The 25,073-nt window shown below is 49.3% G+C and overlaps 9 protein-coding genes across 9 annotated transcripts; 3 read left to right on the forward strand and 6 right to left on the reverse strand.

The window, feature by feature from the left end:
- Positions 1 to 205: 205 nt before the first annotated feature.
- Positions 206 to 1,789, reverse strand: GGI43DRAFT_422385 (uncharacterized protein; the record flags this gene model as incomplete). Its single annotated transcript, XM_083208103.1, has 1 exon — positions 206 to 1,789. One exon carries the CDS (start codon positions 1,787 to 1,789, stop codon positions 206 to 208), a length of 1,584 nt encoding a protein of 527 aa, XP_083061143.1.
- Positions 1,790 to 3,426: 1,637 nt separating this feature from the next.
- Positions 3,427 to 4,830, reverse strand: GGI43DRAFT_357317 (HD domain-containing protein). The gene is made up of 3 exons (XM_083202332.1): positions 4,554 to 4,830; positions 4,314 to 4,491; positions 3,427 to 4,232 (listed from the first exon to the last, which is right to left on the reverse strand). Exons 1-3 carry the CDS (start codon positions 4,606 to 4,608, stop codon positions 3,656 to 3,658), a joined length of 810 nt encoding a protein of 269 aa, XP_083061144.1. The 5' UTR covers positions 4,609 to 4,830; the 3' UTR covers positions 3,427 to 3,655.
- Positions 4,831 to 6,732: 1,902 nt separating this feature from the next.
- Positions 6,733 to 7,330, reverse strand: GGI43DRAFT_383076 (phosphatase YCH1; the record flags this gene model as incomplete). The annotated part of the gene is made up of 2 exons (XM_083203329.1): positions 6,733 to 7,046; positions 7,210 to 7,330. The coding sequence occupies 2 exons, from the start codon at positions 7,328 to 7,330 to the stop codon at positions 6,733 to 6,735; spliced, it is 435 nt and encodes a 144-aa protein (XP_083061145.1).
- A 765-nt stretch (positions 7,331 to 8,095) lies between these two features.
- Positions 8,096 to 9,765, reverse strand: GGI43DRAFT_383077 (chromatin-binding transcription regulator ADA2; the record flags this gene model as incomplete). Its single annotated transcript, XM_083203330.1, has 2 exons — positions 8,096 to 9,574; positions 9,673 to 9,765. 2 exons carry the CDS (start codon positions 9,763 to 9,765, stop codon positions 8,096 to 8,098), a joined length of 1,572 nt encoding a protein of 523 aa, XP_083061146.1.
- A 1,122-nt stretch (positions 9,766 to 10,887) lies between these two features.
- On the forward strand, positions 10,888 to 12,414 carry GGI43DRAFT_357351 (UDP-glucose:hexose-1-phosphate uridylyltransferase). The gene is made up of 4 exons (XM_083202333.1): positions 10,888 to 11,084; positions 11,163 to 11,214; positions 11,286 to 11,421; positions 11,481 to 12,414. The coding sequence occupies exons 1-4, from the start codon at positions 10,984 to 10,986 to the stop codon at positions 12,338 to 12,340; spliced, it is 1,149 nt and encodes a 382-aa protein (XP_083061147.1). The 5' UTR covers positions 10,888 to 10,983; the 3' UTR covers positions 12,341 to 12,414.
- Positions 12,415 to 12,425: 11 nt separating this feature from the next.
- Positions 12,426 to 13,188, reverse strand: GGI43DRAFT_403090 (Erg28 family protein). The gene is made up of 2 exons (XM_083205753.1): positions 13,014 to 13,188; positions 12,426 to 12,937 (listed from the first exon to the last, which is right to left on the reverse strand). Exons 1-2 carry the CDS (start codon positions 13,074 to 13,076, stop codon positions 12,488 to 12,490), a joined length of 513 nt encoding a protein of 170 aa, XP_083061148.1. The 5' UTR covers positions 13,077 to 13,188; the 3' UTR covers positions 12,426 to 12,487.
- A 588-nt stretch (positions 13,189 to 13,776) lies between these two features.
- GGI43DRAFT_383080 (ketoreductase) lies at positions 13,777 to 14,847 on the forward strand (the record flags this gene model as incomplete). The annotated part of the gene is made up of 2 exons (XM_083203331.1): positions 13,777 to 13,920; positions 13,987 to 14,847. The coding sequence occupies 2 exons, from the start codon at positions 13,777 to 13,779 to the stop codon at positions 14,845 to 14,847; spliced, it is 1,005 nt and encodes a 334-aa protein (XP_083061149.1).
- A 424-nt stretch (positions 14,848 to 15,271) lies between these two features.
- GGI43DRAFT_357408 (uncharacterized protein) lies at positions 15,272 to 17,564 on the reverse strand. The gene has a single exon (XM_083202335.1). The coding sequence runs from the start codon at positions 16,926 to 16,928 to the stop codon at positions 15,471 to 15,473; it is 1,458 nt and encodes a 485-aa protein (XP_083061150.1). The 5' UTR covers positions 16,929 to 17,564; the 3' UTR covers positions 15,272 to 15,470.
- Positions 17,565 to 17,827: 263 nt separating this feature from the next.
- On the forward strand, positions 17,828 to 22,213 carry GGI43DRAFT_422391 (Non-repetitive/WGA-negative nucleoporin C-terminal-domain-containing protein; the record flags this gene model as incomplete). The annotated part of the gene is made up of 3 exons (XM_083208104.1): positions 17,828 to 18,200; positions 18,277 to 21,437; positions 21,503 to 22,213. The coding sequence occupies 3 exons, from the start codon at positions 17,828 to 17,830 to the stop codon at positions 22,211 to 22,213; spliced, it is 4,245 nt and encodes a 1,414-aa protein (XP_083061151.1).
- Positions 22,214 to 25,073: the final 2,860 nt, after the last annotated feature.

Consider the following 25,073-nt stretch of genomic DNA (forward strand, 5'->3'; position numbering starts at 1 on the left):
TTCTGTGTAGCTCGTTCGTACGATTTCCGCATCTAGTAATCTCGTTATGTCATAAGTGCCCATGTCGGGCGAACAAAAGAGAGTAAGAATAGAAAAGTCATCAATCCATCAATAGACAATAAAGGGAAGATAAAAAGAAATTATGTTCATGTAAAGGAATGATAAGGACTGGTCGAAAGATGTGGCTATAGCTCTGTAGCTTTATTTAGAGCGTGTCTTCCCAGCCAGCGTCGTTGACATCGACTTCAATAGTCGACCCCAGAGCTTCTCTGCCCTGTCGGATCATGTCTTGCAGCTGTTTGTTGAACGCCGCCATGCGCGCGTCAGCATTGCGCTCTTGCATCTGGCGACGGCTTGCTAATCGCTTGGCTTCAGCATCCAGTCGCGGGCTGGCGTCAATCTCGCCCCTGCTAACAGCCACCGAGGCCGCACTTTCAGCACGCTGATGACCAGGACTTCGCCAGGCAGAGGGATCGGAAGACGACGGTACGACTGTGTGTCTGCGCCTTCGGCCGGGCTCAAAGTTTGCAAGGGGAGCTGACGATGCCAATGTTGCAGAAGTATTCGCCTTGACAGGGATCCTACTGGGTGTAGGTGTAGGTGTAGGCGGCTTTGGAACACTGGCTTTAAAGGACGCAACCGAAGCTGATGTTGCCGGCCGTGCAGACCTGAAGGCGTTGACATCCGACATTCGACTGCCTGGACGGCTAGCAGCGCGACTCGCGGGGCGAAGAGGAGCAGGGTCAGATGATGCAGGAGTAGAAAAGCTGCTTGGAGGGCCCATGCGATGATCAGCCAAGGGAGTTTGCTGAGCGAAATGGCGAGGAGATGTGCGACTCGGCGTAGCCATCTTTCGGGGTGTCAGCTCGCTGTCGTGGTTGGGCTCTCGGATCATAACCCAGTTCTGGCCCAGATCATTACCATCATTACCGCTCTCTGTATGTCTACGCCTCTTTGGTGCCGGCCCAGTGGGCGTCGAAGCACGGCTGCCATACGTATCGTCATAGCCAGCACTTTGACTGTTGTTGTTACTGTTGTTGCTGCTGCTGTAGTAATGGTGGCTCCTTTTTGGGAACTGCTGTTGTCCATGTCGCGGCCTGTCTCTACTAACGTAGTCATGGTTTCGTTGCTGCTGATTATGGCCTTGGAAGTAAAAAGTCTGGTCGAGGCCGGGACCAGCAGTTTCATCAACACTGACACCCGTAGACGTCACCTTATAAGATGCGCCGCCCCCTGCGTAAAAGCCCTTGAACGCACCAGTCTTGCAAAACTCCCATACCCGGCCAACCACGCCTCCGATAGTAGCGAAAGCAAAGGATCCCCAGCCACTGGAATTTGCAGATTCTTCAGGCTCGGGTTGGCTAAATAGCTGCGTGGGCACGCTGGAAGAGTCTTCATCCATCTCATCGCGCGATCGCTTGGTGCCAAGGGCCCGCCTGTAATCCGAGTCCGAGTACATGCTGTCTCCCAAGCTCTCTCCCACACTCTCGGCCATGCCCATGTCGGCATCTTCAGAATTAGATCCTACCAGTGGCGTATGAAGCTGGCCAGCCAGAGCATAGGTTCTCGAGGGTGGTAGTGCGGCATCCATATAGACATCTCCTTCATCATAGAGGCCACCGTGAGCACCTGTCTGGTGCATCCGGGGCATGCTGCTGCGACTCCATTTTCGCTTCGAAGAGTGCTCGGTCGCAAAATTCGATGACGAGAGATAGTCGGTGCTGGAGCTGGGCGACGCTGGTGGCCGGAAGAGGCCGGGATGAACGCCATCGTGTCCCGGCGCCGACATGTGGTAGTGCGCAGCGAAAGTCATGGCTACTGTTGTCTCTCTTTATATAGATCTCTCTCTCTTCGTCGTCGATCTCGTCGTTGATCTCGTCGTTGATCTCGTCGTTGATCTCGTCGTTGATCTTGTCGTCGTCTTCTTCTTATTTCTTCGGTGAATCTCGATATCGATATCGGTTCCGCTATCGTATCGTCCCCTGTCGTTGGGAGCTGTGCTGTGGCGCAGGCTTGCTGGAATGAATGAATGACTGGATGCTGGGCTCGACTGCGACGCTGGAATTCCCTCTGCCTCGTGTATGCTCGGGGCAAACTCTATCCAATGATAGGTGGTAGCTCACCGCAAGTACTTGGTATACTTGGTAGACGCACGGTAATACCCCTCGTCACCGCAAGGTGCTGCAGGACTCAGAGGTTCCCGTCGTTCAGACAGCAGCGCTTTGGCTGGAGCTGAATCAGAGCCGAGCTGGAGCAGGCTGGCTACACGGCGCAGCGCTTCACTGCAGAAAATACAAGTAGAGCAAGCCAACCGAGCAGGCAACTGAATGAGTGAATGGATGGCGTCTGCCCTGCTGACACGCCGCCTCTCCCTAGCCGTTTACTTGTTCTGGTGGTGTGTGCCGTTCCCTCACAGCTCGCTTCACCAACTTGTCTATGCCGCCTAGGGTCCTCCCGGGATGTCTTGCTTTTTTTTCCTCCGAGCTTATCGTCTCCTCGTGACCGAGTCGCAATCAAGGTCAACCTTTTTGTCACACCCTATTTGCCGCTGCAGCCTGGAATGCGGAGAGGTGGCGCCTCTTTGTGATAAGCACCGCACCGGGTGGCAATCAAGCGAGACAGGGAGCCAGGGAGCCAGGGATAGAGAGGCGAGAGACGAGAGAGGCTGATCGGCCGTCTCCAAAAAGAGGAATTGGCGTAGTGTAAGTGTGAAGTCTCGCAGGCCCAGCTAAAGCTGCGGTCAGGCAAGTAAGTGGCAGAATCCAGAATCCAGAGCAAAACTACGGAGCAAGTGGGCGAATGCCTGCAGAAAAAAGGGGGGTAGTTAAAGGCGGTGGGAAGACAAATAACTATCGATTACTCCTCCGTCTCCAGTCACCTTTTTACTCCTCTTCGATATGTCAGGGCAGCGGTGAGAAGTGAGCGCACGATGGTGGAGGTCCGAGTGACAAGCGAGTGAGCGAGTGGGCTTTTTTTGCGCAAAACTGGTGGTGGCTTTGGCCCCCCAAATCTCCGCAGTTGCTCACAGCAAGCCCTGCTTTGGGCCAACACTCTCCCTCTTTAGCCGAGCTCTGCTCTTTCTGGCAGCTGCGGAGCTTGCAATTGGCAAAAAGTGCAAATGCTTTATAGCTGCTGGGCACAGAGGCAAAGGAAGCAATCCGGTTCGTCCGGTGCAGGTCATGAAGGCCCGCGTGCATATAGATGGATTGTTTTGTTGGCAGTTTAGCGGAGAAAACATCTCTCCACACGCACTATAATTCCAGGGATCAGCTCCAGTGACTGGTGGCTGGTGACCAACTGTGGTTGACTAGCAGCAAGCCTTGTTGCCAGGGGCAATCGAGAGATGGTGCACTCAGTACAGCAGCATACAAGCAGAAGTAAAGTCATCTGCAGTAAAGTATTATCCTGCTGCTATTTGGCAGAGCTGCTCTAAACTACACTGAGCAGCAGTTACTGATGCATAGACATCAACTCAAGACTAACAATAATCGTATCAAGCACTTCGCAGCATACACACAAAAAGTCTATACTCTCTATGAATCCCTGTGTCGAATGTGAATTCGCTTCTGCTCTTTAAAATGCCCACCAGTAAAACAAAGTCCAAGCCCAAAAAGAAAATCCCAAAATTCTCCGAATTTAATTTCCGCAAACCACATCACTTTCGCTCATAGTAGTCTTCTTGTCCACGTCTCGTCTCTTCAGACACTCCTCCCGCGAGTCCCTTCTCGCCGTGAACATGCTCCTTTGTCTGCCAGAATGCTTCTCTCTCACGCAGCAACTCCTCCGCCCACTCCTTCATCTCAGGCAGAGTGACTTTGCGTGAAACGTATGCAAACTCGCCCAAGTCGACATGTCCCTTGCCCTGCTTCTCGTACTCGACCATCTGCAGCAGCAGCTCGATCTTGTCCACGTCGTGCACGAAATGGCTGTCCAGAGTCTGTGAATCTTCGTACTCTTGCCATATCGCTCGAATCTCAGTGCCAACATCGCCACCTGCAACGCTGCGCAGTAAGTTCTTGGTCAAAAAGTCCATCGTCTCGGCCTCGCGTCGATTCTTCTCGGGCTTGGCGACACCGTCGACCGGGGTAATGTCTCCAACCAAGAGCTCGGCCATGTCGTGGATCAAGGCCATCTTCATGCACTTTTGAAGATCCAGCTTCTTGGCCAGGGTCGGTGGCGCAAACATGGTGATGAGAGACATGCGGTACATGTGATCCGAAATCGACTCGCCTCTTTAAGAAGAAAAAAACTTCCGTTAGCAACATTGATTCTTTGCGCAGCGAGCAAAGACGTCTCTCTGCAACCAGACTGACCTCTCAATGCCAAACCGCCGCCATCCCTCACGCTTCGTAGTCTTGAGCCGAGAGAGCATATGGAAGAATGGGATCGGTGAGCTTGAGCCCTCGGCAGGTGCCTCGCTGGGAATCTCTTCGAGGACTCTCTGGACAGACCATTCTCCAGACAGCTTTACCGCAGGCGCAAACCCCAAGTCTGTGCCGCTGTTAGCAGTGATTCGAGGGACGTTAAGAAAAGACGCCTCAGGAAAGCCGTACTCGCAACAACTTCGGGCACATTTGCGCCATTTGAGATCTCTTCTTGCGCTCCCATGATGTCTACTCGCGATGCTATTATCTCGTTCGTGGTGATGCTTATCGCTTGTTATCGGCAATCTTTGTCGCGGGGTTCTCGGTGGAGGGGCAAGGCAAGGAGACGAAAGAGGTAGGAGAACGACGAAGAAAGGGAGTAAGGAAAAAAGAAGAAGAAAGATTAGAGTCTTGTCTCCAACAATCTCTAGCTTCAAAGCAGATGGTTCCAGGACCAAGTTTTATAAACAAGAGAAAGCGCAGATGTTATTGCATTCAAGCTGCCAAATTCCTGCCACATGGCTCGCGCCCCATAAAATTCGCACAGCGGGCTGCTAGTGCGGTCCATTGGCGGGTCTCTGCATCAACAAATTGGCGAATGGTGAATGGCGAATACCTAATGGCACCGAGATGCTGCTGGCGGGATTGGGAATCGTACCAGGTTTGGGAATATGATTGTCAATGTTGGTCACATTATGCATAAGGCACAGTCATCGATCTCGATTGCTGCTGTTGTGTGCCTGTTGCAGCAATGTTTCCCGTTAGAGTTAGCATCAGATACTGCATGTCAGTGATGATATTCACCCACCTTACCCTGGAAATCTTTTGACAATCGTGAATACCTTCACATCCAAGTTACAAGGCAATACTATTCTGAAAACATAATAGCGAAATAGATCTATTCTGCAGTTATTTGGAGAAGATGACAAAATGCAGTGCATCTACCTACATGTTCGCAACCGATATGTAACCATATAGTATTAGTCACAAACTCGGCATTACATGCGTAGGTTTAATCGAGCAGGCATAACTTCTTGCAACAATAATTGTTATGCTTTCTGCAAGCATCAGGTCAAGCGTTGTATGATTAGACTCGAATTCTGTTACATCTATTTGATGTTTCCTAAAACTTCAACTTTTATCAAAAGCCCCTGCTATACAAAACAAACAATATTCTTTCCACACCTCAGCTTATTAACCCAAACACCCATGTATCCCCAGCCAAATAACAAACTCCTATTCCATTCTGTACACTCGCTGAAAAAGCACCAAATCGCTCATAGCTCTCTTATTCATCACTCCCTGTAAACGCCATCCAGAAAATAATGTTCCCAGCCCGCAGAGTCAACCAGCTCCAACCAAGTAGACTCAAGTCACGCGTATAGGTGCGGACGAAGCCGCTGCATTTACGGATTCAACCGCTGTCGGTGCGGATGAAACCCTTCTCAGTTCGGATGAAACCACATCTAACTCAATTCCTGACTCTTGCGGCTGATCTGATTCTTGCGGCTGATCTTGGGTGGGAGACTCTGGCTCTAGACAGCAGATCCATTGGCGAGCATACCTTCGGATTTTGTTGAGCCACGCGTAGTTACCTTTCAATACATATTTCAATACTATAGAGAAGATTGCTACAAACAATATTCCGGCGACGGTGGACAAGGTAATTGTGAGGTTTCTCAAGTTCTCATCTGATGTTTCGCGTGCAACGATGAATACGCGTTGATGGCTGAGATATATATTAGCTATAAACATAAGGCACTTGGGAGGGCGAGAAACATACGGAGCCATTTTGTCGATGATTGTGAGATAATTCATTGACGATAAACATGGAGTGTAAGCATGGAGAGCAAGAAGATCACCATGAAGTGGTTAGTGATAAATCGTAAAGGCTTGAGTAGACTATCATTCAAAAGTTTTGCTGTTCCATATTACGATCATTTCGAGATTAGTGAAAGAGAGATCTTCTTAGTCCGGCCACAAAGTCTGGATTTAGAGTTGGTGGTGAGAAAGTTTAGAGACGAGCTGCTGTTATTCTAGAGTACATGGTTCCTGAACATAGAAGGAGCTGCTTTCTTCAAAGCAGATTGTTGGACGCCACTTCTCAATCCCTATTATACCCAGAAAGGCATTACTGAACAGATAAACCAGGAGCCATGTCAAGATTGAAAGCTTGAGCTCAGAGATATGCTCTTTCCAGTTCGGTGCTTCTCATAGGCAGCTCACAAACAGCGTGTTTATTAAGAACGAACAGAAAAAGATGAAAATAGAAACACAGGATTAGTTTCACCACGCCTTAACCCAGCCTTTGTCGTCTAAATAATCACCGATAACAAAAAATTCTCATCACGGGCGCAATTATACCTCCTCACCTCCAAATCTCCTTCCGAAAGCCCTCCGTCAGCCTCTCATCCTCACCATAAACTTCCTGCCATCCCGTAAATCCCTGCTCCAGGATACAAACCTCCTGCTCCTTGGGAGGCTCCTCGCCTAGCGATGCTAGCAGAGTGTCTCTCTCGCGGAGGTACTTGAGCGCTGAGAAGGGTCCTCGCTGCTGGCTGAGCGCGCAGTGGAAGATGACTGCCTTTTTGTCCTTGACCTTGCGGATGAGAGTGGGCATTAGGGCATCTAGTTGGTTGCAGGGGATGTTGGTTGAACCCTTGATGTGGCCGCCGATGTAGTCTACTCGAGAGCGTCAGTCTAGAGCTCATGTACAGCATCATGATTTCCATTTTAATTTTGATGTTCCCTCGTCTTTATAAAGAATCCCGCTAACGTCTTTTCATTCTTTCAAGAGACCCCATAAAATAAAAAAAAGTAGAAAATCATTTGCATCATAACATACCAACATCTCGAACGTCAATCACCGCAAAGCTCGGCTCTGCCTTTTCCTGTTCCTCTAGAATCTTCTTAGAGAGCGTCTTCGCAGACACCCTCTTTATCGACGCAACAGTGTAGTTCGACATGCTTCTAACCGCAGCAAAACTATTTTTAATTGCAAAAGACCGAAAGAGGTGCATATAAAAAAAAGGACAACTCAGGGTTTAGCTTTTGGGTTGCTGCTGTGTTGTTGAATCAAGATAAAGCTAGGCAGTGCTAAGAGGTTTAAAAAGAAGTGCCGGAAAGGCGTGCCTGGACGCACTAAGCTAAGCCGCCTCCCCGCCATCATGGCCACTGCCACTACCATTAGCTCCCTCCCTGCTATGCGATACGGCGTACATGGCTGCCTTTGGCTTGACGGGCACCTGACCAGAAATTCTGTAACAAACCAGGGGTTCTGTGTTTGTGAAATGTCTCCATGTCCAAAATACCTTGATGGCGGGGGTAGGCGGGCCGAATAGCAGCTTGTCAAGTTGTTGGTAGAGCATAATTCGTCACAAACAACTGGTAGATCTTGGATAAGAAAGCAATGAAAGAATATAGCATTAGATGATTTATTTACTGTATTGAATTTAGGGGTATTATCTGTTTGCATGCATCCCCTCAACTCCTCCGTAAAAAAAAAAAAAAAAAATAGCAGAATAAGAACAATGAAATAAAAAGCCGCCTTCCTTTTCTTCTCTCATGTATCATTGAAAAAGTCATAGTTAAAATGCCAACCCCGCCACCAAGAAAGCAACAAGGAAGCAAACAAAAAGAAGAAGCAAAATCGCGACTCCTATATGAAATGATATAGTGTATAATATATCCACACCGGTTTTTACGCCTGGTTACTCCTGAGTACCATCACCTTATGCCTTGCCAACCCATCCTGCGTTGCTGAAGAAATCAAATATTCTTGCCCCCTTCTGAGAATCCAGCCGGCAGATCTCTTTGGCTTGTTTCTTCTTTAGTGTTCCATTACCCCTGATGGCTTCCTTGAGGATCTGCTCCTTGATCATCAAGTATGGCTTGGGCTGAAGGCGCACCACCTCACAAAGCTTGGCTTCTTCTGGCGTGAGGAGGTGTAAATCGGGAGCATTCTCCTGCGTGAGCTGCAGGGGCTGCACGCCAGAGATGGGCTGCGGGATATACTTTTGTTTGGTGGGACTGTGGCCGTTGACGCCGTTGACACCATTTATGCCGTTTACGCCATTTGTATGACCATTAGTCAGAGGTTTGACATCCTCACCATTTGTCTCTCCGTTGGCTTGTGCGGGACGGAGTGGCAGCTCAGGAGCAATGAGGAGAGCTGCTCCGCTTGGGGGCTCAGGAGGAGGCGGCGCCTTTGAACGCTGAGACGATGCCAGCCTCTCTCTATCCATAGACCCCATAGGTATAGACTTTTGTATCCGAGAAGCCTTCTCCGTCTCGTACTTTTCGCCGCTGCGAAGATCTCCAATGCGAAGACTGCGCCACTCTTGGAGCTGAGTAATAGCTTGTCTCAGATTTAGTTCATCCTGCAAGCCTTGTGTGAAATCTTCGAAGTCTTTATGGTTCATGATACGGCCAAATGGCTTTGCCCTCTGGAGAAGATCCTTTTCTTCTTTGGTCTTCCTCTTTTCAACTTTTGTGTTTTCTCGATAATCCAGCAGATTATGCTCGAAAATGACCTTTTTGCGTTCCACACGCTGTGTCAGTCGACAGTTGTAGATTTCCATCACTGTCAACTTCAATTCCATCTCGGGCTCCAGTTCTCCAGTTCTTGGATTAAGTCCATCGCCAGGGTCGAACTGCATCAGTTGCACTGCCTCTTCAGCCTCATTGGCATACTCTGTTTCAAACTCGAGACGGCCAGGCATGTAGCCTTGAATCTCGTGACAGCTAGGCACACTGGCCGTAGGCTTTGTCTTTGGTTGCAGGGCCGGTGCATTCTTAGAAGCCTCTCTTCGCTCCTCGATGCGCCGCTTCTTGCGTGACTGGAACTCTTCTCGTGGGATTTCATTTGCGAGCTCGCAGTCATGAGGACTGCATCTTTTGGGGAGTGGGAATTTGGGTGAGTCGACAAATGTCTGAAGGTAGTGGTCGCGCACTTCGTCCTTCTCGCGGAAGCCGCCAATGTGGTCAGCGATATCCGCCCATGACCCGAGGCCATATATCTCTGCGCCCTCCAGCAGCAGCAATTCTTCGTCGGCACCCCATTCTCGAGCAAAAATGGGAAACGAATTCTGTTCAATTACACGAAACGAGTGCGTTGCAGGATCGTGAGTGTTGCGTGACTCTCCCTTGCCAAAGCAAGGCACGCAGAGGTCGAAGTCAGAGCATGCAGGGTCGGCACATCTAATGCGGACCTATAAGCCAGTTAGCCGTGAGTCAGCAACCATTGGATGCGTGGGTAGGGCAGGCTATAAAAGATAGAGTTGCAGATAGAGTTGCAGGATTAACTTACCGTGGAAGTGATGTCGCACGAGCAGACGTCGCAGACGTACTTCACGCCACCTTCACCTCCCCTAGTCGCAGTCTTCTTGCGAATGACGCCCATTTCGCCGAGCGCTGCAGCTGGACAGGCGTCTGGCGCGATGCTCCCACCCTAGAAATGATTGGTGGAGCAGGTCGGAAAAACAGCGGCAGCCACGGCGCGGGCTACGGACGTGACCGGGGCGCAAAAAGAGTGTCTGGAGAACGCGCGCGACGCAGAGAAGCTATCGCGGCGGTTGTTTTGATGGATTTCGCGGGTTTGCAGCGCTGGTTGATGGAAATAAGGACGGGCGCCGCCCAGTAATCCGCGGCCAGATGATGTTGGATGTCGCGATCCGGTGGAGCCAGGGATGCGCTTTTGCGGCCCATGGAATTCGCTGGGCGGCTGCAGAAGGAGGCGAGCAGGCGCAGGTGGCGGTGCTAGGCCAGATGCGGCTGAAAGCTCTGTCACGTGATGTTGCACTGGCAGCGAGTAAACATTTGGATGTAGATAGTACTTGCTATGGTCTATAAATTTAAATTTCACATATACTAATAGCAATGTCTGTGTGTATAGAGTACCATCAACGCGGTTCTCCCTGCTGAAGCGCTGAAACCCCCACCGTCAACAAACTTGAAGCTTCAATTTGTATAGGCCCCCCACTTTGAAGCCTGCATCGAGCTGGCGAGACCAAAAGATGCAGCTCTTACAGAATGCTGAGACGCTTCTTCTCTTACGCGTAAATATATAGTGATATTAATACATGCCCCTAGAGTCCAATGAAACATCATCTATATGTTACTCTGTTATCAGCACATGTACGCACGTGAAAATCTAGACGGGCCTTTTCCTTGCACTGTCCCACCTAGATATGATATATCAAGCTCCATCAGCGTATTCCATAGACTAAATGGCGCACCCTAAGGCTTAGATAGTCCAACGTTGAACCAAGCTTGCGGAAATGCGTCATAGTGTAGCAACAGCCTTGCATTCACGACTCGCAAAAGGATTTGCAGACGATGCTCTCTGTTGGCGCGCTTATAGCCTCGACCCGCTCGGCATAGTCCCGGCGCTCTAAATTTAAGTCGGAGCACGGAACACCAGACCATTGACGTATTGGCCCGAGTTTTGGTCCTTGCTGCAAAGATCCCCCGGCCTTAGCCTCAGCTTTATTCTCCGAAGTAATATAATTGATTCTTGTTCGTACCTTAAAACTTTATTGACCCGAGATCATCTCTTCGATATTGCTTCTTTCCGTCGGCATATTCCGCTGTCAAGGTCTTAATTTCATCTTCCGCAACCATGCCGGACCAGATTCTCGATGACATCTCCCACCGGAGGTACAACCCACTAACAGACAGCTGGCTGCTCGTCTCTCCCCACCGGACAAAGCGTCCCTGGCAGTAAGTAGAGCATGAAGTATGCTTCATAAGAAGTAATAAACAGTTCATGATGCGCTGACTTTGCCGTGCTGCTGATAGAGGCCAACAAGAAGGTGCTGCAGCAACCACTCTGCCCGAGTTTGATCCCAAGGTATGTATATCTCATCTTACGTTTATATATATACCTATGTTCATTCATCACTCATCTAACACATAAACAAGTGCTATCTCTGCCCTGGAAATGCCCGCGCTGCTGGCGACCACAACCCAAAGTATGAAAAGACATTTGCTTTTGTAAATGACTACAGCGCTGTCAAGGAGCAGCAGCCCGACTACGAGGCCAGCCAGTCCACAGATGGTAAGTCCAGCAACCCTTTTTAAGAGTGAGTAAACACTATACTAATCGAGATTATACAGACTTGGAGTCACTGCTGCTGCGCGCCCAGGGCGTCAAGGGCGTGTGCTATGTCATGACGTTCTCACCAAAGCACAATCTCACTCTGGCTGACATGCCCGCAAATGATATCCTCCCTGTTGTTGACCACTGGACACGGCTTTATGCTAATCACCTATCCCCATCAAATCCTCTCTCAGCAGTTGCTGCACAGCTTCAGCTCTCCGTTCCAAAGGAGGAGGCCCCCATTCCCAAGGACAACTACCGCTACATGCAACTCTTTGAGAACAAGGGTGCAGCAATGGGCTGCTCTAACCCGCATCCTCACTGCCAGGCCTGGACAACATCCACCATGCCCGAAGAGCCAGGCAAGGAGCTAACACAAATGACAAAATACCGCCAGCAGCACGGAAGGCATCTTCTGGCAGACTACATTAAGCTGGAGCTGGCAAAGGAGGAGCGCCTTGTGTGGCAAAATGCTTCTTTCGCTATTGTCTGCCCCTGGTGGGCAGTCTGGCCGTTCGAGGTCATTATTCTCCCCAAGCGACATATCCGCGCCCTCGTTGACTTCACAGCCGACGAGCGGCTGCAATTTGCAGAGGCCATTCAGGAAGTTGCTCGACGATACGACAATCTGTTTGAGTGCCACTTCCCGTACAGCTCAGGCATTCACCAGGCGCCCCTATCCGGAACCCCTGAAGAAATTGAAAACGCCTATCTTCACATGCACTTTTATCCTCCTCTGCTGCGGTCTGCAACAGTCAAAAAGTTCTTGGTTGGATTCGAGCTTATGGCGGAGCCCCAGCGAGATATCACCCCTGAACAAGCAGCTGCCCGCCTTCGAGCTTTAGATGGAGAGCTGTACCGAAATAAGTTGAGCTAAGCTGAGCCAAGCCGAACATACAAAATTTTATATAGATATAATTAAGTAAATAAATAAAACAAAAGTTTCTTCTTTTTTATGTACTTATTTCAAGCCCGCTATTCCTACACTTCTATTATTTATCAATTGAGTAGTACACGCCATACTTTACTCGAACTGGACGTAGTGGTCGCGAACCATGGGCATCCAGATGAGGGCTGTCGTGGCTAGCGTAAAGGGAAAGATCTGGGGAAGACCAAAAGTCATGCTCTTAAATACAAAAAGCTCGCTGGCGAAATGGCCCAGTGCCACCACGTATGTCCAGATGGCAATATTGTACATCGGACCGCTGTTCAGGTGGTACGCCGCATAGCATCGAACGATGGAAGTGATGATCGTCCACGTTCCGAATAGCCTTCCGGCGAGGGGTGTCAGCTGGTCCGTAGCTTTGGGGTCGTTTTGGGCATGGACTAGCTTCTTGGCTGAGTCTTCAGGGTCGAATTTGGCGGAGGCGGGAGGCAGCTTGGGGTTTCGGATGAAGCGGCCGTTGTAGACGCGCCGTGAGAAGTGCAGAGTCGTGTAGGCTTGGAGGGAGTTGCCGATGGACACGACGGAGAGCTACGGGTAGAATTTGATGTTAGCTAGGGGACGAGGTGGGGGTTTGCTGGAATGAAGGATCTGGATCGATACGTACAATGAGCATGTAGTAGGGGAGAATGCCATTGGCTGGCGGCAGAATTGACTTGAGCAGATCCATGGCTGAGAATTGTGGTCGGTGTTGTGTTGAGTGCAAGTTGGAGATTTGTAGATCGAAAGGTTCGGGGCATAATATGTGTTAAGCTACGGGTACTCGTGGAGCTGGTCTAACAGCCTATAGCCTGTACCTGTCATAAAGCATTAAGTGACAGCAGGTTACCACTACATGGAGCATCTTTGCAAGCATGGTACACCAATTGACAGAATTTGTTTATGATACGGATCAATTGAAATTTTATATCATTTTATTTTATTTTTTGCCCCTTCAATTGTCTTTCAACTTCAATTTATTGCACTACTATGTATTTGTTGGGATGCTTAGGAGATTAGGTGATTAACAAGTCGTTCACATGCTGCACGCCTACTCTGCTTGCAGCGCGCCGTACATACTGTAAACGCCTAATAGAAATGACCAGAAAATGAAAAAGAATAGAAAAAGAAACTTCAAAGATTGCAACACTATAATATTAGATGAGAATATAGCCTCATTTCAATCTCTGATTACTATCACAAGCTGCCGTCTGTCGGTACCTTGATCTAATCCAGCACCGCGGCTAGACCCAGAGCTTATGCACGCTTTAATTGGCCAGGCGGCAGCCCAACGGGATTGTAGATGAGCTCGCCCGCTAAAGCTCCCATCCCACCAAAATCTTCTCCCTCTGTTTACCTCCATCTTGCCACAGTCATCACGCTGCGCAATCATGGACTCCGTCAAGAGCTTCCTTGAAAACGTGCCTCAGCCCGTCCAATGGGCTCTGGCTGGAATTGGTGCGCTTTACCTGGGATCCAAGTTCTTTAGCTACCTCCAGCTTGTCCTCAGCTCATTCCTGCTGCCGGGCACCAATGTAAGAGAGCCCCTCCTACAGTCTACGGCTCGGCATTGGCAATTCGCATTGCTGACTGCAAAATAGCTCCGCAAGTATGGCAAGCCTGGCACCTGGGCCGTCATTACTGGTGCCTCCGATGGTCTAGGCAAAGAGTATGCCTCGCAGCTCGCTGCCAAGGGCTTCAACCTCGTGCTCGTTTCCCGAACCCAATCGAAGCTTGATACTCTGGCCAAGGAGCTTGAACAGAAGTTCACCGGCAAGGGTCTTCAAGTCAAGACGCTTGCCATGGATTTTTCCCAGGATAACGATTCGGATTACGATAGACTGCGAGAGATTGTGCAGGACCTCGATGTTGGTATCCTGATCAACAACGTCGGCCAGAGCCACAGCATTCCTGTCTCATTCTTGGAGACTCCCAAGGAGGAGCTGCAGAACATTATCACCATTAACTGTCTCGGAACCTTGAAGACCACCCAGATTGTTGCTCCTATTCTTCAGAAGCGCAAGCGTGGTTTGATCTTGACCATGGGCTCATTCGGTGGCTGGACTCCCACTCCCTACCTGGCCACCTATTCCGGCAGCAAGGCTTTCCTCCAGCAATGGAGCAACGCCCTGTCCTCTGAACTGTCTGATTACAATGTCGATGTCTACCTGGTCCTCAGCCACTTGGTCACCACCGCCATGAGCAAGGTCCGCCGCACCAGCCTGCTTATCCCCAACCCCCGTGGCTTCGTCAAGGCTGCGCTGGGCAAGGTCGGAAGGGGTGGTTACCAGACCGCACCCAACACCTACACTCCCTGGTGGAGCCATGCTTTCATGCTGTGGGTGATTGAGAACGTGCTGGGTGTCAACAGCCCCTTGACGATCTGGTACAACAAGAAGATGCACGTTGATATCCGCCGCCGGGCTCTTCGCAAGGCAGCTCGAGAGGCAAAGAAGCAGTAATTGGCCTTGAATCCGCCGTGTTTTACTTTGGTGCTATCTTTGAAAGAGATGTTCATCAAGGCGTGTCTTCAGAAGAAGAAATTACGGCAGCTGATGATAGAACACTTATTGCTACACGGAATAAAAAATATGCTACTGAGCGACACTATGTGGGCAATTTGGGCTTGATGGTTATGCTTTTACCCAAAAGGAAATATGGGATTAAAAAAAAGAGGACTGTGTGATAATACGTACTTGCGAAGCGAGGTTCATAAGGCAATCGAGGGCTGCACGAAAACATGAAAGCATGAAAACAGCTTGAATACGCTCAGTCACGGTGCTTTGACTGGAGCTATGCAGGAGAGTAGCTAATATAAATGAATATAATATTATTTTCTTAGGAAATTTTATGACCAATGTTAATATTCTGGTAACCTACTAGGTACATAGCAAAGTCCAAATGCAGCCAGCATCACCTTGAGTTGCCCTGGCCCAAACATGTAAAATCGCCGATAATGAAAGCCGCAGGTTGGTGAAAGAAGAAATATATGAAAATATGAAAGAGAAAAGCAATAAGAGAGCATCACCACCTTTGCTTTAACGAATCAAAAACCTTGAACAGCGACATTGTTAGCCTTGCCCACCTACCACATGATCTCGTTGGGCCACAGATACTCATTAAGCCTTGCTCTTGCTCGGAGCGCCTCTTTCAAGCTCTGCACCTCTTCTTCGGGAAGAATGCTTTCCCAGGCAAAGATGTACTGGGCTGTTTTTTCAAAAGACCATGATTCGTATAGCCCTGGAATGAGACCGAGGAAAAACATTCTCTTCCTGTCCCATAAAGCGAATCCAAGTCGACGATAAGAATCGAACTTGACTCCTACAATGGGCGATGAAAGCATGTCGCTAGAGATGCCTGCCCAATATTCAATATTCGTGCAAGGACCGTCAATGGCAACACATGTCTGATCCCAGCGGGAGACTGTAGATTTAGATGGTTCGCCTTTAATATCCTTCGTATCAGACGACAATTCCTTTGTATCAGGCGGCAAGTTGAATTCAACCACTTTATTGGGATAAACCAATCTATAGCAAATGCCGTCTTTCCATTCTTGTTGCCGAAGCTCGGGAAGGGGTGTTACCCAGCCCGCATCGCTGTAGCCCTCTGGCGGATGAGGGAGGCGGTAGTATGGCACTTTTTGCTTCCGTTCTAGATGTGTTTCGAGGCTTTCGAGATATTCCACAACGGTTTTTACCTCTTCAGCCGGGCCATTTATAACCGAATGATTTACGTTTCCACGAATAAACTCCTGTGGGCTCTTGTACTCGGCCCCATTCTCATAGTTTCTCCATTGAGGAGCTGACAGAATCATCTCATGAGCGAGCTGGACGAACCATAGAGCTCGCAAGACCCGCGTTTCTTCGACCCAGCTGGGTGGTCCGATATCTGCCGTTACCAATGGGGTACCCTCAAATTCTTTCATACTTAGAGGCGCCGGTTCGTCGATTGGTTTGAGTATGTTATCGAGGTACTCTGGCGAGAACGAGGGACTTCTTATGCGGTCAAGATAAAAATCCAGGCAGCTATGTGTGAGAACTGAGATGTGACGAGCTGTTGCTACGATAGACCATAGTATTTCAGCCGATGGCTTGTCGGCTGTAATGGCAGCTGCGAGAGAAGTAGTGACTGTAGCCGTGAGATTGTCCAAGTCATCGTACTTGATGCCATTATCGCAATTTTTAGCCATATGTTTATGAATAAAGTAGACAAAGTCGCCTGGACACGAGAAAGGCCCTCGAGAATTGCGTATGAGGATGAGGGCACGTATAAACTGCTGTATCCCGGGAGCTAGGAGAGAGTCTGGAGAGGATAGGACAGTTTCGGTGATGAGCCAGGCGTATTTGTTGAATAAGCGCCATGCTATTGGAGATGCCACGATCAAATTATACAACGAGTCGAGATCAGTCAACTCGGTCATAATTGCGAGTAGAGTTTCGGGTGCTAGGCCATCCATCGAAATGCGAGGCTGGGCCTCTAGCTCTAGGCTCTGTTTGCTGTCTGTATTTGAAGAAATTCGGACTGTTCCAAGAGAGGCCTCCATGGTTCCGTATTATTTATCTGAAGAACTCTTTCTGGGATGTTTGATTTTCTTTTGTCTACTCAGGCAGAGTATAGGATGAATGCCTGTAAGACAGACTCCAGTAAGCTGAGATGATGACGGAACTTGTTGATATCCAAGTATAATTATTGCCCGATAATTTAAAAGCATGCAAAATGGAATAATTTAGAATACGTATTTAAATAACAAAGGAAGAGGGGTTTCAGCCTGATACACCTGATTTATTCATTCGGGGTAGACGGGCTGAATGAAGGGCATCAGTCGGATGGACTGGAACATCTTTCACATTCACTAAGTGATCAAAATATAGATACGAGAGGAGGAACAGTTTAAATAAAGGCTATTGCCGAGGGTAATTTATATCCCTGTGGCGATTGGGGGCGAGGAGCAACAGGATTTGCTTTTTATCACTGCGATATTCATCCTCTTACAGCGTTCGACGAGTTGGGCCGCCAAGCCGGCAGGTCATTCCTACGTACTGGTAGTAGTAGTGCCAAAAATTACTAAGATGGGGTTGTGAGCAAACAAATCGAGGTACGTACCGCTGGAGAACTACCGCCCTAAAGCGGACTAGCGCAATTCGGCGCCCAGGGACGAAAAAAGCAGAGCTCTACCAACCTCCCAGTGTACACCAAAATAATCCACGAAGCGAATCTTTTGCTCGGGGCGTCGCCATCGCCATCTTTTCCCTCCTCTTCGCCGCGCGCCCACCACTCAATTAGCGATCGCGGGGCCCAGCTTCGGATTTACACGCGAAGCTTCGGATTGCGCCACCGCCCACGGCACGTGCAGCAGGTCCTTGATGGTCTGACCAGCGCGTTTCCTCCATCCGCGGCTCTGGTCAAGGTGAAGCAGCATCAAGCCACGATCTGCTGCCCGACATGTCGTATCCTCCCGCTACGCCGATGCGCCCTGTGCCGGGCGCATTTGTAAACACGCCGGCCATTGTCGCGCGCTATCAGACCTCGCACGATCCCGTCCGCCGGACGCTCTTCCCCGTCAGCGAGGGCCAGAATGCCCAGTCATCATCTGCGGGCACCACCACAACAACAGCGCCTCTGGGCGTGGCACCAGCGAGCTCGACGGCGGTGACAACGACGACAGGAAATGTGGAGGGTTCGGGATTGTCTTCTCTGACGCCGCTGGCGCCTCCACGCGTCGAAAACATTCCCCCAGTCCTCAAGGCTGCCAAGGCCATCAATGCTTTCCTGCAACAAGACGAGAGCTTTCCAGATCTAGATTCCTACTGCAGACGTAAGTTGGCGTACTATTCTCACTATATGAAGCAGATAAAGACAAGACGCGGGCTAACAAGAAACTCTGTTGAAAGAGGGGGCATCTTCCGACTATGAGCTTCCTGGCGCCGATTCCGCCTGGGCTCCCTTCCAGAAGACGAACATGTACCCGATCCCGAACCAAGTCTTCGACCACTACAATGCCGGCCAGCTTCAAACCCTCATGGGACTATTTGCTGAGATTAATCATGCTTGGGTGGTGATTGATAATTCGCTTTTTCTCTGGGACTACACCCACTCCGACCCCGAGCTTATTGGCTTTGAAGACCAGCCACACACGATCCACGCTGTTGCCCTGGTTCCTCCGAAGCCCGGTATCTTTGTAGGCACAATCACACATATCTTGGTTGTGGCAACATCCTCCGAGATTATCCTCCTCGGCGTGTCTGCCACCGACACGTCTGCCGGTACCAAGACGGTCAACTTGTACCAGACAAAGATGGTCTTGCCTACCCGTGGCAACGACATCCGCATCATCACTGGCTCTGCTGATGGACGCATTTTCTTTGGCGGATGTAGTGATGTGGACATTAACGAGCTTTACTACCAATCTGAGGAAAAGTGGTTTTCGAATCGGTGTGGTAAGATCAACCATTCGAACCCTGGCTGGTCCTCGGTTGTCAGCTTGCAGTCCAGCTTATGGGGACAAAATAACCCCGAACACTTGGTGGACATTGTGATTGACGACACGAGGAAGCTGGTGTACACTCTTTCAAGCACATCGACCATTCGAGTCTATCACATGGAATCCCCTGAACGACTAAATAAAGTGATTGAGAAGACTAAGCTACACTGCCTTCGAGATATTGCACACATGATTACACAGTCAAAGCTTTTGACTGATCGGACCAACTTTGTCTCCATTAGCCCTATCTCAAAGCAAGAGGCTTCAAAACTTCATCTCATGGCGCTAACCGATACTGGCTGCCGTCTCTTCTTCAGCGCTACTAATGCTTCCTCTTACTTATACGGATCTCAGGCCAACCTAGCTCCCCAGAGCATGCAGGTTCAATTCATCAAGTTCCCTCCTTCGGCCGTTGCCCGACGATCAACTCAGTTTGGAGTGGGCGCCCAGCCTTCAGGAGAAACGGTGGTTGACCTCGATTCAACTCTGTTGATAGCAAGCAGACAGGGCGCTCGATTCCCACCTGGATTCTTCTTGGACTTTGTGAGCAAGAAAGATGATCCCAACTCCGACTTGCTGTTTGTGGCTGGCCCTGAAACCGGAAGAATAAAACGGACGTCTCCTACTACCCCCTTGAGATATTTTGAGCAGGCAAGCTGGATCGATATTGGCAGCCGAGCTGAGGCTGTCGGCTTAATTACGAAACCCTTTGCGGCTGCTAACCAACCGGTCGGATTTGGCAATGAGCTGGCCGTTCAGTTTGACGAGCCTCCTAGCGAGTTTGCTGTTCTTACTAATACGGGAATTCACATCATCCGGAGACGACGATTGGTAGATACTTTTGCGGCTGCCATTCGAGATTCACCCGGTGACGAGGCATTGGATCTCATGTGCCGTCGTCTCATTTTCCTTTATGGTCGTGTAGAGACAGTTTCAACAGCCTTGGCTGTAGCCTGCGGTCATGGAGACTCTAGGCGCGGCTCTGTGAAAGCGATCGATCAAGTAACCGAAGACCGAGCGAGAGCTCTTTTTGTCGACTTTGGTGGTCAGCCTACGATTATTGAAACTGATGGATCATCTCTCACAACAGACTCGGTTAAGCTGTCATCCCGACATGATGCATTGGCCATGTACTTGTCACGATTAATCAGAAAGCTTTGGAAAGCTCCCGTCATCAACGCAAGCGTTGCTCCCAATGGGACGATTTCCGTGTCTTCGTCGATCCCTCCTGCTAAGCTCATCAGCACCCAGGGGAACCTTGAGCGGCTAAGGAAATTCATTGAGTCTAACAAGGGCCTCATTCAAGGGATGTCAGGCCCCTCTGACTTACAGCGAGTTGCCAGCCGACAGGAGGAGGTAGCGCTGCAAGCCGAACACCAGGCACTGCATGCGCTCCAAAAACTAATGGAGAGCATCTCAGAAGGTATTTCATTTGTGCTCATGCTCTTTGACGAGCGTGTGTCAGATATCTACGCTAGACTGGACGATACCTCTCGACAGCAGCTCAAGGATTTGACCTATGAGAAACTCTTCTCACAGACAGATGGCAAGGATCTTGCTAAGCTGTTAGTCAAGGCTATCGTCAACCGCAACATTGAGAGTGGCTCAAATGTTGAGACGGTAGCAGACGCACTAAGGCGGAGATGCGGCAGCTTCTGCAGTCCCGATGATGTAGTCATCTTCAAGGCCCAGGAGTCGCTCAAGAGAGCGTCTGAGCAGCCGCCCAACACCAATCAGTCCAGGATCCTCCTCAATGAGAGCTTATCCCTCTTCCAGAAAGTAGCTCGCAGCCTGACATTTGGTCACCTGCAGGTCGCTATCGCGCAGTACATTGATATGAAGTATTACGCCGGCGCTGTGCAGCTGTGTCTCTACGTTGCCCGAGAGCAGGATAGAGGCAACGCAGCGTTGATGTGGATCAACGACGGCAAGCCTGCGGCTGATCCTCGTGCCAGCGCCTTTAATGAAAGGAGACGAGTTTATGATCTCATTCACGAGGTTCTGCGACACCTTGACGCCGCTTCAAATCTGGAGCCGCTGACGATTGACGGTCGACCAACGCTCATCGCTACTAAGAGAAACGAGGCTTACGAGGTGGTCAACGGGTCAGACGATGAAGTCTTCCACTTTGACCTGTACGAATGGTACATTGAGCAGGGATGGACTGAACGGATACTGGGCATCGATTCTCCACACGTCATTACCTTCCTGCAGCGGCTGGCGGGCACCAACGTGGAGCACGCCGACCTCCTCTGCCGCTTCTACACCAACCGCAGCCGCTTCTTCGATGCAGCTGAGGTGCAGGCCGAGCTGGCCAGCTCCGACTTTCCACTCAACATCAAGGACCGGCTCAGGCTTCTCAGCTTGGCAAAGGCCAATGCCAATGTGGCGACTGTTGGTATCAGCCGACAGCAGCAGCAGCGCCTGAACCACGAGGTGACGGATCTGCTGGAAGTTGCCAACATCCAGGATGATCTTTTGGGCCGCCTCTTGGCGGACGATAGAATCGATGCCGAAAGAAAGGTTGAGATTGAAAAGGCCCTTGATGGAAGGATCATCAGCCTTTCAGATGTAAGAATACCTCTCACTACTTGTTGACATTTTTTTTTTATGGACGCTAATATTATTTTGTGCAGCTTTTCAACGATTACGCCGATCAGGCTGGATACTACGATCTGTGCCTGCTGATCTACCACACTGCCAACTACCGCAATCCCACGACCATCGCATCAACATGGGATAGCCTGATCCAGCAGACTCACGCCGAAATCATGGCGAAACATGAGGCAACAGGCGCGGGCATGTCACTACCTCCCTTGCCATACGAAGCCGTGACGAGCAAGATTCAAAATATTGCTCACCACACATCATTGGACAGCTTCATCTTCCCAATCCAGACTCTTCTGCCGCAGTTATGTCGGTATGCCGTCACTTACCAGCAGGATGCTACCATCGGTGCCGATCCTACGTGGCCGGTGCAGCTATTCCTGTCTTTGGGCGTGTCCCATGATATGATTGTGCGCGTGCTGGAGAACATCTTTGACACGCAAGACTATGGCTTCAGCGGCATGGTGCGCAATCGCATCATCGAGATCATCGTCTACGTGGTGAACGATTGGGTGGCTGAGGTACGACGACGTGGCGGCGCAGCCAAGGGAGGCTTGCTTGGGCCTTCCATCGGCGACCTCCTGCAACGTTGCGAGGCTGCCCTGCCGCCAGCGGGCCAGGGCCACAACGACGGCGGTGCAAACCTGGCGGATATCCGACGCGTGTTGAGGATGCTGCGGAGAGAGGTGGCCGGGCTAGTGGAGCGGCTACCAACAGCGAGCAGCATGAGATTTATGTGAGATATGAGATGTGAGCGGATCCCGGGAGTGGACTCTTTTTTGCCTTTATTTTGTTCATGTACGCGGTAGCTACATTGGGGCGAGGGGGAGAGGAGGATGGTGGTAATCATTTGTCCGGTTTCTTTGCCTTACATTCCTTTCTCACTTTGTTTGCTTGTTTCAAAATTCACATCCAACCAGAGAAAAAAATAAATACAGAGGAGAAGCAAAGGAGAGGAAGTGAAAAGGAAAGACGGACATGTAATTTCTGGTTTTTTGTGAAATGGGGCGCCAAATGGGGGGGAAACAAAGGGTCAAGTTTCTTAAATTTTAAAGAATTATTTGTATAAGAAAGAAAAAGAGCGAGAGAGAAACAGAGAGTGAGAGAGAAAGATGACGCACGACAACACGAGATACACAAGAGGCACACACACGCACACACGGGGCATATAGTATATATATGCGCGTGTATAAAGTAGAAACGCAGACTAGGTTTAGTTTTTTTTCAAGGTATGTATGTATGGAGTATGTAGCATATTATTATGCGAGGGCTATAAAAAGAAACTGGAGAAGCGTGGTTTACCACTTTTTATATTTCGTCTTTTTTACCTTTTTTTGCCAGCTTGAAAAATGATTAATATGAAGTCTTGAGTGTTTTCCCTCCCCTATTTGCTATGATCGCTTTGTACATGTAGATGGCTGGGTGCTGTTTGCCTTATTTTTGTCTAATGGATGCCCAAAGCGATTTGGAATTTCATCCAGTCAAAAGCCAGCCACCAAAGAAGGGCGATCAAATCCCAAAAATGTTGCGGTAAATATTGACCACTGGGAAGCTGCATAAGCGAGTGAAAACGCATCAATTGGACCATACGCGAGGACAGCCACTCAAAAGTCCTCTTTTTTATGGCAAGGCGAGCGGATCTGCGGATTTGATAGGTTGTCGTTTTGCGTGTTTGTTCCACGTTGCATGATACGGGCCAGACCGCCTCACTTTTTGTCCAGAGTCTGTACTAGCATTGCATTAGCAAGTAGGTAGCAGGTAGCTAGTAATGTTAGTAGAACCGCCACCAATAGCATCCCCTGCATCTTCCAGCTTTCGTCAACTTTCCATCACTTTTTTTCTTGCATCTTTGGGCCTATTTGGGCGTGGAGGCATGCACGGCCTGATCGGGGGACCGGGCAGAATACGCCAGTTGTAAGCATCTGCTTCCCGTTTGGGATGCAGGGCCGGGATGGCATTTACGTGGCATGGCTTGAGTCGGTGGCTGAGAGCTGCAGGTACCTTTTTTTTTTTTGCCTCTTAACTGTTGGTTCGCGTGTCTTTTTGTATATGTACGTGGTTGGACTATTTCGTAAGGGAAGCGAGGAGGGAGAGGGGGAGATGTTGCTGTGGAGAAGAGAGGGGAGGTTACGGGTATATAAGAGGGGAGTTGGTCGCTGTTTTGATTGTCACTTTCATCAACATTCGATTCTTAAGAGAAAAGAGGAGGAGAGTTATGGAGCTGGTCATCCAAACTCTGGGTTTAGAGTAAGGGCCGGCTGGTTCTGGCATTACTCATTTCATTCTTTTTGATGCAGCACATCTGCAGAATGTTCCATTTGTTCCATAAAGAGGATTCAGCCCTTCTACACTTTAATCAAAAATGCAATACTATCTACGATATAATCTTATACATAATACGGAGTACCATCTCCCTACGATACCAGAGCACACAGTCAGCAGCAACTGCCGATCGATGTCATACCAAATCGATCTCATACTAAAATACGTTTTTCTGGCCGGAAACCCTCCGAACGCCAGCCCCACTTTTCGGCTCCGATCCCTTAAAGACCATCAGCACTCGATCGGCCGACACCCACGTTTTGAAACAATATATTCCGGCTTTAACTCCCTGGATCAACACTCGTTACGTCGCCTGTCTTCATAAATGGAACGACTTCAGACGCTCAAAGAGCGAGCGACAACTTTATATCCAAGGGCATTGTCCTAGTTAAGAGCCGGTTTTGGGACTCTAGAAAAGTGTCCGCCAGGTCTCCCGTAGGCAGGACACACAGAGTCCTTCAATAGAATGCAAAGAAGAAGAGAAGAAATAAACTGGGCGGCAGTTTCTAGAATTTGGAAGAAAATTTGGAAATAACAGCATAAAGCTGTGTTTTTATTTTCTAGGCCCTGTTTGGCAGGTTACCTTATGCCAGATAGAATAGCTGTCTATCTAGATACATTGCGCAGTTTAAATATTCCTAATATTTAAATTATCCGGACAACTATACTTCCACCGTAAATAATTTTGTTATCTTTAGAATCTCCTTGGAAATTTTGGTTCTCTGTTTTATCTCATCCGTGTGTGGCTCAGCTTCTGACTTGAATAGCTTTTCGAGAGAAATAGAAGCCGCTTATAGTAAACACGGCCACTCCGTCCCCATTCTTGCGCAGCTCTGTGCAGGAGTTTCCACTTTCAGCACTTCAAATACCACTCGGCGTCAGCGTTATTGGGCCTTGTACATCTACACCAAGGCTTTACTGTAGATGACGAAAAAGTCAAGGCAGTAACAGCAAAGCGGCGCATTGAGCATGTTTTCATCATAACTCAGACGCCATGCCTCTCGATAGTACAACTATCCGTAAGATCAACAGTCGTCTTCTAGCTCCAATAGTGTTGAAATAGCCGTAGCTGCTAGGATGCATGCATTGTATGGTGACTTCTATGTTTGTATAAGTTCCATCCATGCGAATGGCTTTGCAACAACTATATATATACTCTACCAAGACGGGATTTTTCTACCCTGATTTGTTGGCTGCGTTATTATTTATTATTCGGAATGTTCTACAGAATCCCTATTTGTCTCAATACCAATCTTTGTCACTATTTGATGTGTCTAA

Source organism: Trichoderma evansii, assembly GCF_050947405.1.
Source record: "Trichoderma evansii strain SZMC 28006 chromosome Unknown GGI43scaffold_8, whole genome shotgun sequence".
NCBI lineage: Eukaryota > Fungi > Ascomycota > Sordariomycetes > Hypocreales > Hypocreaceae > Trichoderma > Trichoderma evansii.

Bases quoted from the DNA above. Each gene is read 5' to 3' on its own strand.
- GGI43DRAFT_357351 (XM_083202333.1), top strand. From the start codon at position 10,984: ATGCCGGACCAGATTCTCGATGACATCTCCCACCGGAGGTACAACCCA. The intron at 11,085-11,162 runs GTAAGTAGAGCA...TGCTGCTGATAG, and splicing joins CGGACAAAGCGTCCCTGGCA to AGGCCAACAAGAAGGTGCTG. The intron at 11,215-11,285 runs GTATGTATATCT...CACATAAACAAG, and splicing joins TGCCCGAGTTTGATCCCAAG to TGCTATCTCTGCCCTGGAAA.
- GGI43DRAFT_403090 (XM_083205753.1), bottom strand. From the start codon at position 13,076: ATGGATCTGCTCAAGTCAATTCTGCCGCCAGCCAATGGCATTCTCCCC. The intron at 12,938-13,013 runs GTACGTATCGAT...TTCTACCCGTAG, and splicing joins TCCCCTACTACATGCTCATT to CTCTCCGTCGTGTCCATCGG.
- GGI43DRAFT_357408 (XM_083202335.1), bottom strand. From the start codon at position 16,928: ATGGAGGCCTCTCTTGGAACAGTCCGAATTTCTTCAAATACAGACAGC.
- GGI43DRAFT_357317 (XM_083202332.1), bottom strand. From the start codon at position 4,608: ATGGGAGCGCAAGAAGAGATCTCAAATGGCGCAAATGTGCCCGAAGTT. The intron at 4,492-4,553 runs GTACGGCTTTCC...ACAGCGGCACAG, and splicing joins TGTGCCCGAAGTTGTTGCGA to ACTTGGGGTTTGCGCCTGCG. The intron at 4,233-4,313 runs GTCAGTCTGGTT...TTCTTCTTAAAG, and splicing joins CGGCGGTTTGGCATTGAGAG to AGGCGAGTCGATTTCGGATC.